Consider the following 20,573-nt stretch of genomic DNA (forward strand, 5'->3'; position numbering starts at 1 on the left):
AATCTCCTCCCTACATAGGCATTAAAGATCCTGAGCAAGGCACCTCTTAGCCTTTTCTGGGATACACGAGGCTGAGTTTCTTCTCTCTCACTGTATGGAAGGTTTCCAGACCTCAGACTGTTCTCGTCACTCTCTTCTGAGCCCTCCCCAAGTGTGAATGCCAGAACTGGAGCCTGTATCTAGTGATGGGCTCACTAACTTGCAGGCAGAGGTAACACCATCTTCCTGCTCTTCCTTAATATTCCTCTGCATATTCAAGCATCCAAGTACCGGGTTTGCCCTCTTAGCTGCAGCATTGCCTTGAGCGCTCGTGTTCACTTGGTTATCTCCCGTTACTCCTCTCTCCTTCTCGCTGTCCCTGCATTCCAAGCTACGGCCTCCCACCTTGTAAGCATGACCTCTCGTCTTTGGGCTGAGACGTATGAATTTGAGTGACTGTGTTAAAATGCAGTTTGCTCAAATGAGCCCCATTTACCAAGCAATCCAGGTCAGCTTGGATAACTGGCCTGCCACTGTCCTCGTTTACCACTCACTCATTTTTATGTCCTCTGCAGGTCTGACCTGCAGTAACTGTAGAATTTCTTCCATCTCTCGGATAAAGACACAGACTGGCGCTGATCTGGGAGCGGATCCTCACAGGGCCCCACTAAAAACCTCCAATATTTAAATTTTTAGAGAGAATTTTTTATCGGGTGGGACCAAGCTGATGTATGTTATGTCAGCAATGCCCCTTTTATCACCCAAACTGTAACCTCCTCAAAAATGGTAGTTTGAGACCCTGTTTCCCAGTAAAACCCTGGGGACTGGCATGAATTATCCTGCCATGATGTAATTGTTTGACTGCCCTCCATATCCGCCTTTCCGTGAGTGTGCTCAGAATGGACGCTGGCCGGCTGGCCTGCCATTAGCCATGGCAGCCATTTGACCTTGCCCAGTGTTCCCAGATTCATTACAAATCCCCCCGGGCGATTCAGAGAGCCCCTGGGCCAGTTCTTTCCCAGGAAGTCAGGAGGTCAGGGCATGGATAAGGGCTCAGAAGATCTGGGTTCAGTGCCAGGCCTTGCCACAGATACCCTGTGTGAGCTTAGTGTCTCTGGGCCTCAGAGGTTCCCTCTGTATGATGCGGCTCACAGCCCTGCCCTGCCTGCAGGGGCGTTGGGAGCATACCTACTTGGGGAGAGATCAGACACTTCAGTACAGGGGCCATGTGAGTTTGGATGCTTTCAAGCGTGGTGACTTTGTGGCCCACTGGGTGCTGCCTTGCTGTATCTCAGCCACTCGTACCCTTAGAAGTACCCTGTCTTTATTTTACTAATTTCAGAAGAACTTCTGGTTATTGTAATTAGCTCTATGACCCTCTCTTTGTCTTCTGTTCAGTAGTTTATCAATCTGCAGCCAGCACAGGCCCTGGATGTGCAGCCGAGGGGAAGGAAACCAGATAAAATATCAACAAGTGAACTTCCCTTAAAACAAGGCACACTCATTGCTGGGGAAACTCTGGACCAAGGGAGAGGGGCAGTTAATGAAGGGCAAAGGGAAAGGGGATTCCCCCAGCCTGGAGGTGGAGTGGGCTGCAAGGAAACAGAGGCTGAAAAGCTAGAGAGCAGAGACTTCATCTGCCGCTGAGCAAGAGGCAGCAGCATCCTAGGCTGGCTTGGCTCCTGTACGGAGTGTCCCGCCTGGGAATGCGGCGCAGCGCTTGGCTGAGCCTGCCCTTCTTCACCAGCCCCTCGGGCCCCCAGGGGAGGAACATGCAGGGGAACCTAAACAGAAAATCCCCCTAGTACGTTCTGCTTGGGCCTGGTCAGTCTAGAACACCAGGTACACTGGGGCACTTCCCAGTGCTTCCCCCGAAGAGGGTTTGGGCCGAGTCCCTTTGGCTCCCCGGCCCTTGCAGTGTTATGTTCCCCTCGCCCTGCCTTGTGAGAGAAAGGAACTTCAGGCAGCTCATAAACTGTTCGCACGTTTAGCTTTCTTGACCCTTCCTTGAAACCTGCCCGGGGGGGTTTACAGGGATTTGGGGAAGCTGAGGTTTTACAGCATCTCAGATGATGGCTTGGTTCAGAATTCCTCTCCCACCCCACCACTGGAAACCCAGCACTCAGACAGCTACATCTGGCTGAGCTGGCACAGAACATGAATGAAAGGTGGCACTGGAGTGCGAGAGAGACCCCAAGGACTCCGCTTGTCCCAGGGACTGCTCCCTCTTGGGTCTACATCTTAACGCAGAGTTTGATGTTTCCGAGGGGCTCAGCGCCACAGTTCCCAGGGGTTTCATCTGGAGTGGAGCGCTCAGCACCTCTGAACATCAGGCCCAGGTGTTCCAAGTTGGGCACCCAGAATCAGTGGTCACTCTTGATAATGTTGGTCTCCACTTGTTAGCGAAGCCGTCGTCCCAGAGCAGTGATCAGGGCGTGGCTGCTAGCCAGCACCTCAGTGCTGCCACCCCCAATGACAGCAGACTGGGTCCCTGCCTGGGCTCGTGGGGTGGGATGCAGCCCTGACAAAGGCTAACGAGCCCTTCTCTCTCATTCCTGCAGCGATGACAGCCTAGCCGTGGGGTGAGATGGAACGCTTCACCGACTCTGGAACTCAGACAGATGCAGTGGTGGTGCTCTCCCTGGCACAGGCCGCTGTCTTGGGCTTGGTGTCCGAGAACGAGCTCTTTGGCGCGACCATCAGCCCCGGAGGCTTCTTTCCAGGGCTAGGAAATGAACTTGCAGACACTGCCACGGTGGAACCCGAGGATCCGGAAAGCGCTTACCGGCTGGAGAAGGAAGGCAGTGTCCCAGCTGAGGCACCAGAGGAGGAGGGGCTGGAGGCAGAGACTCCATTTGAAAAACATACCCGCAGGAGGAAGCGGCCCCCGGTGAGGCTGGTGCCCAAGGTCAAGTATGAAAACCCTGCGAGTGCGGGCGAGGAGGTGGTGTACGAAGTGTCTGTCCCTGGCGACAGCAAGGAGGAGATGCCGAGCAGCCACCCGCCCAGCCTCGAGGAGTCCGGCTGTGAGAAGCCGGTGCAGAGCAGTGCCGTGAAGATGATTGACCTCAGTGCTTTCAGCAGGAAGCCCCGGCGTCTGCGCAGACACGTGCAGCAGACCGAGGGCCTGGGGAGTTACGAGCACAGCTGTCCGGACCCCATCCAGGTCAGTTACGCTGAGGCCAGCATGGGCGGGGCCCCAGCAAGCACGGGGCCGGAGGCCCTCGGGAGCGAGTGCAGCCTCGAGGCGAATGCTGCATCTCTGGAGGCACCCGTGCCAGAATCGTCGGAGCAGGGGAAGAGCGAGCAGGGCTTTACGTGGCAGGAGCCAGCAGATTTTGACGCAGACGCGGCTGGAGTCCACACAGAACGCAACAAAAAGGCCCAGCTGGACCGGCTGGACATCAACGTGCAGATCGACGACTCCTACCTGGTGGAGGCGGGGGACCGCCAGAAGCGCTGGCAATGCCGCATGTGTGAGAAATCCTACACCTCCAAGTACAACCTGGTGACGCACATCCTGGGCCACAACGGCATCAAGCCCCACTCCTGCCCGCACTGCGGCAAGCTCTTCAAGCAGCCGAGCCACCTGCAGACGCACCTCCTGACGCACCAGGGCACGCGGCCGCACAAGTGCGGGGTGTGCGGCAAAGCCTTCACGCAGACCAGCCACCTGAAGAGGCACATGCTGCTGCACAGCGACACCAAGCCGTACAGCTGCCACTTCTGTGGCCGGGGCTTCGCCTACCCCAGCGAGCTGAGGGCCCACGAGGGGAAGCACGAGAACGGGCGCTGCCACGTGTGCGTGGAGTGTGGGCTGGACTTCTCCACGCTGACACAGCTCAAGCGCCACCTCTCCACGCACCAGGGGCCCACGCTCTACCAGTGCCTGGAGTGCAGCAAGTCCTTCCCCTACCGCAGCCAGCTGCAGAACCACATGCTGAAGCACCAGAACGTCCGGCCCTTCGTCTGCACCGAGTGCGGCATGGAGTTCAGCCAGATCCACCACCTCAAGCAGCACTCGCTCACGCACAAGGTGCAAGCAGCCGCTGAGCCCAAGGGCTTTCCCTGCCCCGGAGAGCAGTGTGCGGGGGCCGGGGGAGGGAACGATTTCCCTTCCTTAGAGCACTCACTGTCCCCATTGGGGGTCGGGCTCAGGCAGGGATCTAGCCATTAGAGCTGGCCTTGGTTTGCACTAATTACTCATTTGTTGGTAGGATAAAAGGACATTATCATGCCCAGTCTGAGTTCCCAGGGGCCTGTGTGACCGCCCTTCCCTCCTAGGGGGGGCTCTTGGATCGGCCTTCCCTGCTTGTGGGGCAGGAACAGTGCAATATGGGTGCTGTGGGGCTGGCCAGCTACTCTGTCGCTCTGACCTTGGCCCAGAGGCTGAGACTGGAGTGTTTTCTGCCTCTTAGGGGGAGCAATTCTCCCAGCTCAGACAGCGTGCAAAGCAGAATGCAACGCTCCTGGTGTTCGTCTTAGAGACCAGTCTGCCCCCTCATTCACCATGCCCCTTCCCCAGAGGGCGCTGGGTCTGCCCATGGGGCTCAGGCAGGGCTGAGCAGTCTGCTTTCTTCCCCCGGCCATGCATGTCCACTGCAATGGAACAGGAGCTTCCAGCCAGCTGGGGCACCTGCAGCCCAGGCCCAAAGGGAATGGTTCTTACTCTCCTGCCAAAGGAGGTGCCGAATGTGCCCCCAGAGGCACTTCTTGCTCCGCTGCGGGGGAGCCAGGAGTAAAAGGGGGCGTGGGCAGAAGGATTCCCCACATAGGCTCTCCAGCCCTTGGGCTCAGCTCGCAGGGAAGGTGGGTATGCTTTGGGGGGATCCCTGTGTCTGTTTATGCAGAAGACAGGGAAGGAAGCAGGAAAGATTTCGAGGGTGGTGCAGACAAGTTGGTTGCACTGAGGCTTTGTTCCATATGCTCGGTGTCCTGTACAGCAGTTTATCTCCGGAGCAGAGGCAAGTCCTTAGATTTCCCCCACGGGCCCCCCGGTTACCGGGGGAGACAGACATGCCGCTGAACGTGTCTGCGCTGGCCCGAGGAGGTGGTGGTGTGCTCCATGCAGGGAGCCTCCTGTTCAGTGGACGAGGAGGTGGGGCCCCCCCGCAGTCCTTTGAGCTGGTCCCCACTAAATGTGCACGCTCCAATTCAGAGCCAAGTTGTGTGGCATTCTTTTCTGTGACCCTTGCAGGGTGTGAAGGAATTCAAGTGTGAGGTGTGCGGGCGTGAGTTCACCCTGCAGGCCAACATGAAGCGGCACATGCTCATACACACCAGCGTCCGTCCGTACCAGTGTCACATCTGCTTCAAGACCTTTGTGCAGAAGCAGACCCTCAAGACCCATATGATTGTGCACTCGCCAGTGAAGCCATTCAAATGCAAGGTACCCGCTAGGAGCCTCCAAAACCCTTCTGGGGGGCAGCTCCTTCATTGGGGCTGACACGCCCATGCTTCACCTCTGCAGGGCACCAGCCAGCCTGGACTAAGGTCACCAGTGCCCCCACATCCGCAGCACCACACAGTTCAGCCTGGCTTGCACTCTCCGCTCTGGAGAGCCAAGGCGGAAATAGCAGGGGCCGCAGCTTAGTACTGGGGCCTGTCGGCAAAGCTGGGCAGGGAGTTTGAGCTCCATGTACCTGTGTTGAGCCCCTCGCTTTCACGAGCACTAAAATGCACACCCAGCCTCACCAGCCCAGCGCCAGAAGGGGGGTGGGGGGTGGAGTGATGAGACGTAATGTGAGCGGCTAGTTCAGGTTTGTGTGGAAAGGACAGGGATAGTCGATCTGCGGGGCTCGTTTGAAAACCCCAGACCCTTAAGGCAGGCCTGGCTGTGGAAGGCAGCCGCCCGCTGGCAGTGGGGGCGGGAGGGGGGTGATACCATGTGCAGACACAGGGATGGGGCTTGCCTAATGGGTGGCCTGTTGTTCCCAGGTTTGTGGGAAGTCCTTCAACCGCATGTACAACCTGCTGGGGCACATGCACCTGCATGCCGGGAGCAAACCCTTCAAATGCCCCTACTGCTCCAGCAAGTTTAACCTGAAAGGCAACCTGAGCCGGCACATGAAGGTCAAACATGGGGTCATGGACATCAGCCTGGACAGCCAAGGTGGGTGTGGTGGCCTGCTGGGTCTCCTGGGAAGGGGAAGCCAGCATTGATAGGGCACGCACAAAGAGATCTGGCCAAACCCTGCTGTCGTCTGGTGACCTGCTAGCTTGAGGAGAGGGCTGCACCACGGCTCCTCTGCAGGGGCCTTTTGGAACGTGCCGGTCCTGTACTAACCCAGGCTCCTGGTAGCCCTCCATTGGGTTGTGCAGCATTGCCCCCAGGCTTCCCCTTCCCCCTCACAGCATGTATGTGTGGGCTTCCCCACACGTCAGACATTGTGTGTTGCACGTCACTGCAGCACAGAGGCTGTCAGGTGGAAGCTGGAGGTTTGAGCAGCTGCTTGGGAGCAGTTAAGGCTTCTGGTAGCATCAAGGGTGCATCTCTGCCTTCCTCTCCCTTTGGCCAGGGCTGAGGTGACGTTGTTAGGGGATGGAATTCTGTATTCCCAGTCTCTGGCCCTCCCTCCCATAGGGATGGCGAGATGCTTTAGCTGGCTGGTTCTGCTCAAGCACCCCACAGTGAATTAGCTAATGATGTTGACACTTAATCGTCAGCATTAGGGTTCAGACTCTAGCCTCCAGCAGAAACGAGGAGCTGCAGCTCTGAGCTGTTGTTTCAAGGTGACTGCAGCCTCCCTCCAATGGCGGTGCCTGGGTCACGGGTTCTCAGCTAGCACTGTACGCCCATTAATGAAGGCTGAGATTCTGCCATGCCACTGCAATTGAAAAACCATCTGCATGGTCCTCAAAGTGCATTGTACCAGGGGTGCTGACCTGGGTCTATGCTGTAATCACTAAGTGCCAGAGATGGCAGCATGCCATGGGGCAGCCCATCACACGGGGAGGGTGGTGGTGGGCAAGCAAGCCAGCTAGACACCTGCACTGCCTGGCACTCAGGCACAGTGTTACAAAGCCTGACACCTGGGCCCCAGAGTGCACCGTGGGCCAGGGGAATGAGGGTAAAGAATAGAATTGTCAGACACTTTGAAGAGCATCAATTGTTACACAAAAGTCAACATGGTTTCTGTAACAGGAGATCATGTCTTACTAATGGATTAGAGTTCTTTGAGCGGGTCAACAACCATGTGGACAAGGGGAATCCAGTGGACATAGTGTACTTAGATTTCCAAAAAGCCTTTGACAAGGTCCCTCACCAAAGGCTCTTATGTAAATTAAGTTGTCATGGGATAAAAGAGAAGATCCTTTCATGGATTGAGAACTAGTTAAAAGACAGGGAACAAAGGGTAGGAATAAATGGTAAATTTTCAGAATGGAGAGGGGTAACTAGTGGTGTTCCCTAAGGGTCAGTCCTAGGACCAATCCTATTCAACTTATTCATAAATGATCCAGAGAAAGGGGTAAACAGTGAGGTGGCAAAGTTTGCAGATGATACTAAACTGCTCAAGATAGTTAAGACCAAAGCAGACTGTGAAGAACTTCAGAAAGATCTCACAAAACTAAGTGCTTGGGCAACAAAATGGCAAATGAAATTTAATGTGGATAAATGTAAAGTAATGCACATTGGAAAAAATAACCCCACCTATACATACGATATGATGGGGGGGGGGTAATTTAGCTACAACTAATCAGGAGAAAGATCTTGGCGTCATCGTGGATCGTTCTCTGAAGATGTCCACTCAGTGTGCAGTGGCAGTCAAAAAAGCAAACGGGATGTTAGGAATCATTAAAAAAGGGATAGCGAATAAGACGGAGAATATCTTCTTACCCTTATATAAATCCATGGTACACCCACATCTTGAATACTGTGTACAGATGTGGTCCCCTCATCTCAAAAAAGATACACTGGCATTAGAAAAGGTTCAGAAAGGGGCAACTAAAATGATTAGGGGTTTGGAACGGGTCCCATATGAGGAGAGATTAAAGAGGCTAGGACTTTTCAGCTTGGAAAAGAGGAGACTAAGGGAGGGATGTGATAAAGGTCTATAAAACCATGAGTGGTATGGAGAAAGTGAATAAGGAAAAGTTATTTACTTGTTCCCATAATATAAGAACTAGGGGCCACCAAATGAAATTAATGGGCAGCAGGTTTAAAACAAGCAAAAGGAAGTTCTTCATTCAGCACAGAGTCAACCTGTGGAACTCCTTGCCTGAGGAGGTTGTGAAGGCTAGGACTATAACAGGGTTTAAAAGAGAACTGGATACATTCATGGAGGTTAAGTCCATTAATGGCTATTAGCCAGGATGGGTGAGGAATGGTGTCCCTAGCCTCTGTTTGCCAGAGGGCGGAGATGGATGGCAGGAGAGAGATCACTAGGTCCTTACCTGTTAGGTTCACTCCCTCTGGGGCACCTGGCATTGGTCACTGGCGGTAGACAGGATACTGGGCTGGAGAGACCTTTGGTCTGACCCAGTCTGGCCGTTCTGATGAAAACCACCTCCCACGGTCAGGCGCAGCACTGCATTGCCACTGCTCCAGGGCCTTGAAAGGGTCTTGCAGATGTGGGTCAGAGCATGGGGGGAGGGGCTGCCTCCTTTGCATTCCCCTTTCCTGGCAGGTTATGATAGCGGACAGCCAGGGACGGGGAGGCTAATATGAAAGCCCCACTATCAGGAACATCAGAGACAGGTGTCCAGCTCCCCAGCTGGCCACACATTACTCAGGGGGTTCAGGGCCAGCTCTCCAAGGTAGGTGGGTGTCAGAAATGCCCTGCCCCGGCTGTGCTGCTGGGCCGTGCTCCGCATCGCATGGCACGATGCATGCGACTGCCCAGCCGCCCTGTCCTCCGACCCCACGTGTCGTGTCGTGTCGTTCCTAGATCCCATGATGGAACTGACCGGGGCGGAACATGTGGAGCTAGACCCCCAGCAGGAAATGGAGGAGTACGATGAGGAGAATGCCTATGACTACGCAGGGGTGGGCAACCCCCCGGACGAGAATGCCCTGACCGAGCAGGCCATGAAGGAAATGGCCTATTACAACATGTTGTAGCCGAGAGATGGGGGCCTAGGCCCAGCCATGTGCGGGGTCAAGACAGGGCGTGACATGGGGAAAACAAGCTCCTGTCCCCTGCTGCAGCATCCAGAACCAAAAGCCAGGCTCAGCGGGGCCTGCCCCATGGTGAAGGAGGAAATGGGGATGGCTCTGAGCCCTGGCAGTGCCAGGCTGGAGCTGGGCTGCAGGAAGTAGTAGCCCTCAGCCATAGGCCTGCAGAGGTGATGTGCTGTGCCACTCACTCCTCAGGCCATCCAGGGTGGAGTGAGACTGGGCCTGCTGCAGGCCCGCAGGCCCCTCACCTAGGTCATCCCCTCTCAGGGCTCCTTTTTCACCACCCCTTGCCTGGGGGAAGAGCAGAGATCCCTGTGTTCATTCCTGCCTGCAGTCTAAGGGTGAGCATAGCGCTCAGGCTGCGGCACTGGGAGGGAGCGCTGGCTCCTGGGCTCAGCCCCTGGGGGGCACTAGAAGAGATGCTCTCTGGCCACCATATTTTCCCCAGGTAGGGAAAGGCATGGTCCAGAATCTGATGAGCATTAATTATATTCTACCTCCTCCCTAGTCTGCTGTGGTGGGGACTGCAGCTAGTCCCACTTTATCTCCCCTCTTGGCTGTGCGGCTACCCTCCACCACAGGAAATAGCCATGGGGGGCCTCTCCTGCTCTCCCCCCTTTGCCCACGCAGGGGCCAGGACCACTTGCTCTAGCATCAGCCCGGAGGGGCAGGGCGAGATGCTGCTGCCAAGCTGAGCTGGAGCTAGCCCTGTACACAGAGAGTATTTTCTTATCGACCCCAGGGGAGGCTCAGGGCTGAGCGCTGTGTTTAAAGGACAACAGACCTGTACAAACCTGAAAAATGGTGGTATTTTGAAGTAATTTATTTTTTTCAGATGTGCTGAGTGGTTAAAGGATAAATCAAACCACCTTCCTTTGTAACGCTGTGTAACTTGCGTGTGAGCTGGAGCTGCTGGGGGGGGTGCTGGATTCCCAGGGGGGGAGCGCATCCGGAATGGGGACACGCTGGGGCCCAGAGCTGCCAGCGCTCCCTGAAGGAAAGTGACTGTGTGTGCCTGCTGCCCATGAAGACTGGCCGAGGGAACCCAAGGGAGGACGGGGTAGGCGCTGTTACTTCCCCAGGCTGCTGCTTAGGGAGAGGATTTCTGCCCTGGGGCTGGCGTAACAGCAGCGGCCCAGCCCCCTGGCAGTGCACACCAGGGGGCAGAGGGTAGCAGGTGAGGCAGGCCCTGGGGCAGGGGCTCTTACCGGAGAAGCATAGGGAACTCCAGGCTGCAGCACAACCCCCTTATTCTCTCGACCAGCCGGAAAAACATGGCTGCAGGAACCTGCCCCAGGGGCGTGTCCCCCAGCAGCACCCAGGGAGCCAGCCCTGGCCTAAGTGCAAGATCCAGCGAGTCCCAGAGCAAGGGCAGAGGCTGGAACTGTGTGGAAACAGCAGCTTAGGGAAGCAAAGCACAGCAGGGAGAGGATGCAGTGAAGCATCTGCACCAAGGGTTCCAGTAACCTCCCCCAGCCTATAAACAACCCCAGTATACTAGTGGCTGCTGGGCTGGAGAGGGAAGCCCGGGGGGCACCCAGAGACCATGCCTCCATGCTGCCCTCCTGCATGTGTTTCGGGCAGCCAGCAAAGGCTGGACTTATGGCCCAAGCAAGGCAGGCCCTATGCTAGCTGGCTGCAGGCAGGGAAGCTGCTCCTTTAAGGGCTCCAGGGCTTTACACAGGGGAAGAGGCTTTGCCACTTTCCCATCTCCTGCCAGCTCAGGACAGTGTGACCCTGGCTCTGCACAAGCACAGAAAGACCAGGCCTCAGCAGGGAGGTGAGCATGCAGCTCACCCCATTCCCCTTCAGTGCCAACGCCCCCTCCCTGGGGAACAGTGGAAGGGCGGGTGCTAGCCCACAGCCAGGCTATCTGGGCTGCTGAGGAATGCCCAGGCCAGGCCTTACTGGTGGAGCTCAGCCACTGGCAGCTCCAGCTTTGCAGTCACTTTTCCCCTGCCCCAGCAATGCTGAGGGACTCTCAAATAAAGCTGCCCAAAAACTAGGTGGCAATTGAGCCCTAGGTGCCATTGCTGGCCCACATCCCTCGCAGGGCCTGGGGTGCAAGCCCTCCGGCTGCAAGCTGCCTTTGGCCCCCCTTACCAGACAGCGCCTGCAGCAAGCATGCTGAAGCACGGCTGAGCCCAGGAAGAGGGAAGGTGGAGCAGGATCTCTGACTGCCCAGGAGGCAGCCACTCGCTCCCTGCCGCGTTCTCTACACGGCCTCTTCTAGGTCAGCGCCGGAGCCCTCGCAGGCAGGCCGGGCCCAGGGGCAGAGATGGGGATTGCCGAGGCCGGAGAGGACTGGGTGGCTGGCGCATGCCTGTCCCTGAGTGGAGGACAGCAGCAGGGTGCAGCTCCTGCCGTCACTGCATTGTGTGCACAGCGCAGGCACTGGGCTCATGCATGCAAAGCTCTCGGCTGCACTGGAGGTCCCTCGCTGGGACAGCTGTTTCCCAGTCATTCCACACAGCAGCCTTTAGCTGTGGGACTTCCCGGGGGGGGCAGGCCCCACCCTGGCTGCTGGCCTGGCCCTGCACCTGCCCAAAGAGCAGCTTTGGCTGGGGGCGGGGCTGCAGGCAGGGCTCTTCCTGGAGGTGAATGCAGTATGGGGTAACGGTCCAGGGGTAACGAGAGGGGAGTTTGCCACCAGGGCGCAGCAAAGCAACTGCAACTGGCCAGTGGCCTGTTAACCCTTTCTGGGCAGCAGACAGCAGGAGGGTGAAGAGGTTTATTAGCTACACTTGGCACCATGAGGTCAGAGGTTACATAAATTAAGCACACGCCTGGCAGCACTGGCCAGGCCTGGCCACAAGCCCCTGGCACTCACGCTCCTAGAAATACTTTAAAAAACACGTTATAAAAACGAATCCGAGTGTTCCTGGGCCCAGGCCATGAGCTCAGAGCAGCGTTCGCTCCTAGCCTGTTCATGAGGTAAACTGCCCGGCCCGGGTACCACGGCACGCGGACGGATGGACACCCCCCCACCCCACCCCTGAGCAGCCCCTCGCCTCTACTGCTTGCCCAGGGCTTTGTCCAAGTTGTTCTTGATTGCGTCCAGGAAGTCCGTGGTGTTCACATAGTGCTCGTTCAGCTTCACGCTGAAAGACAAGGGAGGAGGGTCGGGGGGACTGCGCTGGCAGCCTCTCCCGCTGCCCCTTCATTGGCTTCTCTGTCCCGCACGGGCAGCCGGACCTGCCTCGCAGCAATGCTGGGAGCAAGTGCAGCCCCTGAGCCAGCTGCAGCAGGTCCCTGTGGAGTCTGGCCTGGCTGACGGGGGGGAGTGGGGACAGGCCCCTGCAGCCACCTGTCCTGCATGGCAGCACGAGCAGGGACCCCGCTGTCTCTGCTGTGTGACAGTCAAGCCTCCAGCTCCCCCCAGAGACACCAGGCACGGGGACCCCATCCTGCCCAATTCCCAGCACAAGAGCACCCTCACGAGCCCGACAGCTCAGGGTACAGATGCTGCAGAGCCAGGTGGGACAAAGGTATCACCCACCCCCTGGCAGCACTGGCCTTTCCAGGGTGCTGGATGGATAAGGGGTGCCTGAGGAGCGGGTGGGAGGACAACAGCGCAAAGGGGCACGGTCCTGTCTGAGCCAGGCAGCGGGGGCAGCTCTACAGAGCCCCACCCCCACCACCCCCCGAGCAGGGAGCCAGGCCCCAGAGCGCTCAGCCCCCTGCTCCCCCCTGTGAGTCACTCACTTGCTGAGCCCGTGGATGCAGCCTGCAAGGTCCTTTGTCATAGCTCCACTCTCCACCGTCTCCACGCAGACCTTCTCCAGAGTCTGAGCAAACCTGGGGGGAGACAACAAGGTCACAGCCTGCACCCCGCTTTCCTCCCCACAGCCCACCGACCAGGCTGTTGCTGGAAGCCTGGCTCTGGTCTCGGGGCTGGCCAAGGAGCCGCGTTACCCTGACACGGTGGCCAGCCAGGCTCCTTCCACAGAAGCGACCCATGGCCTGGTACAGTCACCGGCGACATTAGCCCCAAAGAGGGGGTCAGCCGCCTGCCAGCTGAGGGAAGGCTCCGGGCTCCAGGAGACTGAGCTGCAGCACTGGCCCTGGGCTGGTGCTGGCTGCTGCTCTGGTGCAATGCTTACTTCATGAGATCCGGGTTACTGTCCAGCTTGCCTCTGTGCTCCAGGCCACGCGTCCAGGCAAAGATGCTGGCAATGGGGTTAGTGCTGGTGGGTCGTCCCTGCAGGAGGGCAGAGCATCAGAACACCTAGTGATGGGGAGACACTGACCCAGCCCTGCACCCCGAGGCTCTGGGCAGCCGCAGCAAGCAATGCACGCTCCTCCCCACCCAGAGCTGCCGGGAGAGACCCTGGATCCCACCCCACACCTGGCAGGCTCAGGGCAGGGAAACAGCCCCAGAGGGGCACACTGGCCAGTCCCCAGCCCCTCCCTCATCCAGAGTGTGAACAGGGACTCTCTGCTCACTGCCAAGCCCCTCCCCTGGACTGGGCACGGGCGGGGGGGGGCCCCAGCCGCACTCACAGAGCAGGTGCAGTGCTTGCGGGGCGGGTGGGGGGGTGCGCACACCCACCTTCTGGTGCTCCCGGTAGTGGCGGGTGACAGTGCCATGGGCTGCCTCAGCTTCTATGGTCTTTCCATCCGGGCACACCAAGACGGAGGTCATCAGGCCCAGGGAACCGAACCCTAGAGCGCGAAGCAGAGTCCAGTGAGGAGCAGCCCGGGAGCCCCTGGCCTGCAGGGCAAGGCAGCACTGGCAGATCCTGCATGGAGATGCCCCAGGCATAAGGCTGCCCTCCCCAGCCAGGCCGAGCAGGAGGGCCTCAGCCCCCACAAGTCCGGGGCTGAGCCCTGTGGTGGCCCCCCCACCCAGCGTTACCTTGGGCCAGGATGTCCGACTGGACATCACCGTCGTAGTTCTTACAGGCCCAGACGAAGCCGCCGGAGGATTTCAGCACCTGGGCCACCATGTCATCGATGAGCCGGTGCTCATACCAGATCTTCAGCTTGTCAAACTCCGTCTTGTAGTGCCTGGGGAGCCGAGAGCACAGTCACCGGGAGCCCCTGCCCCCACCCTGGAGCGCACCCAGAGAGCCTCCACGGCTCAGGCAGGATGGGAAGAGCTGGGTACCCAGTAAACCCCTCTGCATCTCCCCAAGGGCAGCTGCTTCTAGACACAGGCTCTAAAGGCTCTAATCAGCTTCATGGGCCTTCAACATAATAGCACCAGGGCCAGGCCTCCAGCCTGGACCCACCTGCACAGAGCCACTCTTGCAGGGCTACTACCATACAGTACGCTGGTCCTGCCCTCCCCAGCAGGGGCGCTGTAGGGAGCGGGGCGGCACCAGGGGACCCCCGGCAGGGGCACTGTAGGGAGCGGGGCGGCACCAGGGGACCCCCGGCAGGGGCACTGTAGGGAGTGGGGCGGCTCAGGGACTCCCCAGGGAGGGCTCAGGACAGGTCAGGCCGTACTTGTCGAAGATCTCCTGGAAGATGTCTTTGAAGCGCCCATCGTAGGCCTTGAGGATGGTGTTCTTGGTGCTCATGTAGAGGGGCAACTTCTTCTGGATGGCGTACTGGAAGCAGCTGTGCGCGAAGCCGGAGATAGACTGCAAGGGAGTGTGGGCCGGCCGGTGACTCCCTCAGCGCCAGCTGCAGGCGCCGCGGGGCAGGGAGGGGGCAGCTGAGTCTCTTGGCAGCTGCCTTTGGCTGGTTCCAGGCAGCCCCAGATGGGCTCAGGCCTCGTCCAACTGCCAACGCCCAAGGGAGAGAAGGAGCCCGTCCCCCAGCCAGGGCTTGGCTCCCACACTCCACCTACAGCCTCTGCCCGTTTCCCAGCCCAGGAGGCAGCTGGGCAGGGGACCCCTCATTGCAGCCACGGGCTGGCTCCCCGGGCAGCATGTGGAGGGCTGTGCTAGGCCATAAGGGGAGTCGGGCTGAGATCCTGCTAGCCAAGAAGGGCATAGCCCCACCGGGAACCCTCACCCCCATGCCGAGAGGGGCTGCCAGCATCAGTTGCTCCCGTCCCCCAGCCCTGCAGCGCCAGGACTGGAGAACACCCCGGCTGTGCCTGCCCGCCTCTCACCTCGTCCGTGTTGTACATGCCCATGCCGACACCCCCGCCAGGGAAGTTGTAAACCTCCCACTCCTTCACGGCACTGCCGTCCTTCGGGGTGAACACCATCTTGAATGTCCCGGACCTGTCCACAACGAAGTCTGTGGCCTTGTACTGAAAACAGGCCAAAGAGTTACGCTCAGCAGCCATGGCAACCACCCACCCCGAGCCCGCCCCTGCACTCGCTGCCAACAGCCCCCACTTCAGCACCCCACAGGCCCCACGCCAGCCCCCTGCTGAGCCATGGGCACACGGTCGGTGCCTGCTGCCGTCCAGCCACCCCGGCCCACACAGGGCCCCGCAGTGGCAGGCTCACCTGGTCGCCGTGGGCATGTCTGCCGATGGTGATGGGCTTGGTCCAGCCCGGGACCAGGCGGGGAATGTTCTTGCAGACGATGGGCTCCCTGAAGACGGTCCCGCCCAAGATGTTTCGGATTGTGCCGTTGGGGCTCTTCCACATCTTCTTCAGCTTGAACTCTACAAACAAGGGGGGAGGGGGAGGAAGACGTGCCATGGGCCCAGCCCCCTCCCACACACAACCCCCTCCACAGCATCCTCCCCACTAGGCACCCTGGCAGCCCAACCCCATGCCAGCCCCTGCAGTGCCAGCCAGGAGCCACACCTCACACTGGGGGGGGTCTCACGGTCCAGGGTCACAGCTCAGCTCCTGCAGGCCAGCCCTTCACGCCTGAGCCCCTGCTGCTCGGAGGGCCGGCTCCAGCCAGCGAGCCCTGACCTCCCCGTGTCACTGAGTGGCAAGGAGCCAGGCAGCGCAGGGAGAAGGTGTCGTGATGCCCAGGGGCTGCTAGAACCGCAGCATCTGTCTGCGCCGAGGTCAGTGCTGGGACCCAGCCAGGAGGCAGAGCAGAGATGCCTATGCCTGCCCCAGCCAGGGGCGCTGGGCGGCACCAGAACCCAGAGGCTGGAGCTGCCCCTGCACAGGCCCCAGGAGCGAGTACAGCAAGACTCAGACGCCCAAGGAGCTGCCAGGAGCAGGGAGTGCAGACAAGGGGGAGGAGGGTAAGTGCCCCACAGAGAGCAGCCCAGCCCAGCCCAGTCCCCCAAGCCCAGCTCACATGGAGTCTGAGCCCTACTCCATCTCCTCCAGTGCTCAGTGAGGTCTGGGCTCGCTGCCCAGGGTCCCCTGCCACGGCAGCGCCTGTCCCAGGAGCAACCTCACCCCTCTCCCTGGCAGCCTGCCCTCTGCACCTTCCACTCTGGCTTCATCAGGCGTGATGGTGGCACACTTCACGGCCACGCTGTACTTCTGGGTAGCCAGCGCCGAGTCAATGGTGACCTGGTCGTCTGTCTGGTCCCGGTTCGGCAGGCCCAGGTCAAAGTACTTCAGCTGCACGTCGACGTTGGGCAGGATCAGCTGGAGGGCAAGGTGGGGAAAGGGCACGCTCAGCGTGAGGGGCACGGCGCCCAGACCACGCCGGCGCGCAGGGAGCGGGGCAGCAGAGCTGGCTGTGTCCGAGCTGCCCCAGGGGCTGGGAACGCTGCTCCTGGAGCCACACCCACCCGCTACAGACGCGCTGGGGCTGAGCGCAGGAAGCACGGATGTCGCCTTGGAGCTGCCGCTCCCCTCCGCAGCCTTGCGGCACAGTTGGAACCAGCCCCACAACGGGGGCCACTTCCGGGCTCTCGCACTCGCAGGAAACTGCAAAGCCCACAGGGGGGTGGTTCTCAGACACCTGCTTCCTGGCTGGGGACAGCAGCAGGACCGAGGGAAGCCAGGTTCCATGACGCAAGACTGCATCCTCTCCAGGGAGCTTCAGAAACCCCGGCGCTCCCACTGGCCCAGCCGGCTAGACACAGCCTGCGTTCCGGCCACGTTTGTGCTGCTGAAGCAGCGAGGGGCATGGACAGCTCGCCCACAGGCAGCAGGGATGGGGGCATGGACCTGAGCTGCTGGCCCGTGTGAAACCTGGCCAGTCACCACGCCTGCAGAGGACCCAGCATCAGGGGGCAAACGAGTCTCATCCTCCCCCCCCACCCCCCCAGAGCTTGGGTCCTATGCCCCACGGGGGGCAGGAGGGCTCTCCCACCCCGCAGACCATCTGCTGCCCCCAAACACTACCTTCTCCTTGATGAACTCCCAGATGATCCGCGTCATCTCATCCCCATCCATCTCCACCACCGGCTTGGCCACCTTGATCCGTTTGTCAGCATCTAGGAAGAAACATCATTGCTGTCAGAGCACCTGCCACCTGGGAGCAGAGGCTGCCACTGACCCTAGCCATCTGCCCAGCCCAAGCCGCCCCCAGCCGTGGAGACTGAGCAGGTGGCCGTGTGGGAGGCGGGCAGCGCCAGCCTCCAGCCGAGGGAGCCCTGTCCGGGTTTAGCAATTCCCCGCCCTGATTCAAACACGCTGGCTTGTAGCCAGAGCTCCTTGAACTGAGAAGCCCCATGACCAGGGGCCAGAACCAGCTCTAACTGCCCCAAGGGAACCCGGCATCCCATCAAGCCATTGCCAGGCTCCTCCAGCAGCATGTATCACCCAGGGACAGAGGCCCCTGGAGCCCAGCCAGCCCAAACTCCCCCTGGAAAACGTGGGGCACACCCTCGCAGGGAGAATCACGCCTGCTCCCCATCACCAGCTGGCACCAAAGGCCAAGGGCAAAGCACTGCTCCATAGGCCTAGGCGGTGACCTAGGGACACACAAACGCCCTCTAAGTGCAGCTCATTCTCGCCTGGGATCCAGGGCGGCAGCTGATCTTGTCTAAAGGGAAAGTGAATTAAACGCATGCTGTGACTCAAATCCTGACTCCAGGCCAGGGCCTGCTGCCAGCTCCCTGCTCTCCGCTCTAGAGCAGCGGCTGGCCTGTCTCCTCACAGGAATCAGGGACTAGAAACCAGCCCTTCCACTCCCAGCAGATGAGCTGCAGCAGAAGCCAGCTGATCCCCAGCCTCCAGCACACAGTGCGGCTGGGCAGAGCAGGGGAATGCACACAGGCCCGGGCACCCGCATGGCGGCAGGGAGAGAGATCCAGGGCTGGCCTTTCCAGCTCTGAAAGGGCATTAGCATGGTGAGCACTTTCCCAGGCAGCTCCGGGCCCACCGCCAGCCTCACACAAAGGGGCTTGTTCCATTTCACAGCCCAGAGGGGTGACTGGAGGGGAGGGAGAGGGGACAAACAGAATTCACAGCAGGAGCTGCCCAGACAAGAGGCTTTCAGAAGCCCCTTTCTTCCCCCTCCTGCGCCTTGAAATCCAGAGCTCTAGGCCAGGCTGAAGGGTCCGACGCCCTTGAACGACCTTAGAGGAGCAGGTTCTTTCAGACAGGCCACAAGCTGAACAGCCCAGAACTGGCTTCACAAAAGCAAACACTTCCCAAAGAGCTGCCGGCTGGGTGCCAGCAATATCCTAGATTTGCAGGCCTGACAGCAGCCCTGAGAGCCAGGCATGGTGCCCTGAGTCAGACCAGAGCAAGGCAGCCAGCAGGACTCCAAGAACCCAGGCCGGGGCTCAGCCGGAGGGGCCGGAGAACAGTCTCCTGCTCTGAAGGCAGGTTATGGGCGTCCCCTCACACTGCTAGGACCCAGGCATTCGGCGCTGCAGCCTAGACCTAGCCGGGCTGTCTAGAGCACTGCTCCCAGGGACCTCCCAGGACAGATTAGACCCATTTGGCTCTGGAGTGAGGCCTCCCCTTCCCCAGCTGCACCGCAAGACTCAGGCCGAGGAGGGCAGCCCCCCCCCAGGTCTGCACCAGCACCATCCTGACCCACTGAGCTCCCACGCTAGCTGCAGCCATTCTCGGAAAGCAGCTGCTGGCAGCCCCTGGGCGAGAGCCGCGCCCTGCCCTCTCCGGGGAGGGAGCAGGTCGCGGCCGGCGCGCCCGGAGACCCGCTACGCCGCAGGAATCCCGCCGCCTCTTTCCACGGCCCGGCCCTCGCAGGCTACGCTCCGGGGGAGCCGCGCTCGGGCTGCCCGCTGCCCCCGCCAGCACACGCGGCGTGGCCGGAGGGGCCCCGGGGCTGGCCGGGCCCTGGGCAGGAGCCGCCCCCCGGCCCGCGTTCCCGCAGGCCCTGGGTCGACCCGCACGCCAGGCCCGGGAGCCCCCGACCCCCCACCCGGGCCCGGCTGGCGGCAGGGCTCAGCACCCCTCCGAAGGCCGGGCTGGGCGGCTCGGAGCACAGGGGCCGCTCCCAGGGCAGGGCGGGGCTGCGGAGACCCAGCTGCCCCGCGCACCGAGGGCGGACGGGGCGGGCAGCCCCCGGGACCCGACGCCGCTCCGCGGGGCAGAGCCGGGCAGACGGGCCAGGCGCCCGGCAGAGCCCAAGGCCCGGGCGGCCCAAGGTCACCGGCCGCGTCGCGGGAGCAGCCGGGGGGCCCGGGCGGGGCCGGGGGGCCCGTGGGGCGGGGAGTCGCTCGCGCGGGGGCCCGGCTTCCCGCACCCGCCCCGCAGCTGCCTCCGCCCTTTGGGGGCCCCCGGGCCCCGGGCCCCCCCGGGCTCCCCCGGGCTCCCCCGGGCCCCGGACTCACAGTGGCGGCGCGGCTGGTGCGCGCCCAGCGCCGGGGCCAGGGCGGCGGCGGGGCGGCGGCTCAGGCCGGGGGCGGCGGCGCGGCAAAGCGCCGGGGCTGCGCCGAGGTACCGGGCCATCGCGGGACACGGAGCCGGGCAGCGCCGGCCGCGGACTCGGGGCGGCCGGGACACGTGAGCGGGCCCCGCCCGGCCCGGCGCCTCCGCGCATTGGGCAGCGCGGCCCGGCGCCTCCCCGGGGCGGAGCGCGGCCCCCGCCCGGCCCCGGGACCCCGGCGCGGCTGCCCCGAGCGCCACGTGCTGCCTTTGTTCCCGGCCGGCCGGGAGCCCGGACCCCCCTCTGACCCCCCCGCCGGGAACCCCGGACCCCCCCTGCCGCCCCCCCGCCGGGAGCCCCGGACCCCCCTCTGACCCCCCCGCCGGGAGCCCGGACCCCCCCTGCCGCCCCCCCGCCGGGAGCCCCGGACCCCCCTCCGTCTGACCCCCCCGCCGGGAGCCCCGGACCCCCCTCTGCCGCCTCCCCCGGGACCCCGGACCCCCCTCCGTCTGCCGCCCCCCCGCCGGGAGCCCCGGACCCCCCTCTCTGCCGCCCCCCCGCCGGGAGCCCCGGACCCCCCCCCTGCCGCCCCCCCGCCGGGAGCCCCGGACCCCCCTCTGACCCCCCCGCCGGGAGCCCGGACCCCCCCTGCCGCCCCCCCGCCGGGAGCCCCGGACCCCCCTCCGTCTGACCCCCCCGCCGGGAGCCCCGGACCCCCCTCTGCCGCCTCCCCCGGGACCCCGGACCCCCCTCCGTCTGCCGCCCCCCCGCCGGGAGCCCCGGACCCCCCTCTCTGCCGCCCCCCCGCCGGGAGCCCCGGACCCCCCTCTCTGCCGCCCCCCCGCCGGGAGCCCGGACCCCC

At 61.5% G+C, this 20,573-nt stretch overlaps 2 protein-coding genes across 4 annotated transcripts in view; one reads left to right on the plus strand and one right to left on the minus strand.

Annotated features, from left to right (window-relative positions):
- Nucleotides 1-9,978, plus strand: part of ZNF710 (zinc finger protein 710) — a 50,996-nt gene extending 41,018 nt beyond the window's left edge. For all 3 annotated transcript variants that reach the window (XM_073304576.1, XM_073304575.1, XM_073304577.1), the window contains 4 exons: nt 2,541-4,015; nt 5,177-5,368; nt 5,917-6,091; nt 8,868-9,978. In XM_073304576.1, the coding sequence (XP_073160677.1) occupies nt 2,567-4,015; nt 5,177-5,368; nt 5,917-6,091; nt 8,868-9,040 (1,989 nt within the window). In that variant the 5' untranslated portion in view covers nt 2,541-2,566 and the 3' untranslated portion in view covers nt 9,041-9,978. The remainder of the gene's footprint in view (nt 1-2,540; nt 4,016-5,176; nt 5,369-5,916; nt 6,092-8,867) is intronic.
- Nucleotides 9,979-11,814: 1,836 nt separating this feature from the next.
- Nucleotides 11,815-19,828, minus strand: IDH2 (isocitrate dehydrogenase (NADP(+)) 2). The gene is made up of 11 exons (XM_073304578.1): nt 19,677-19,828; nt 17,272-17,363; nt 16,401-16,566; nt 15,508-15,668; nt 15,162-15,305; nt 14,549-14,685; nt 13,956-14,107; nt 13,650-13,762; nt 13,201-13,298; nt 12,803-12,895; nt 11,815-12,198 (listed from the first exon to the last, which is right to left on the minus strand). The coding sequence occupies exons 1-11, from the start codon at nt 19,792-19,794 to the stop codon at nt 12,111-12,113; spliced, it is 1,362 nt and encodes a 453-aa protein (XP_073160679.1). The 5' UTR covers nt 19,795-19,828; the 3' UTR covers nt 11,815-12,110.
- Between the last annotated feature and the right edge of the window lie 745 nt (nt 19,829-20,573).

This window comes from Lepidochelys kempii, chromosome 10, assembly GCF_965140265.1.
Source record: "Lepidochelys kempii isolate rLepKem1 chromosome 10, rLepKem1.hap2, whole genome shotgun sequence".
Lineage (NCBI taxonomy): Eukaryota > Metazoa > Chordata > Testudines > Cheloniidae > Lepidochelys > Lepidochelys kempii.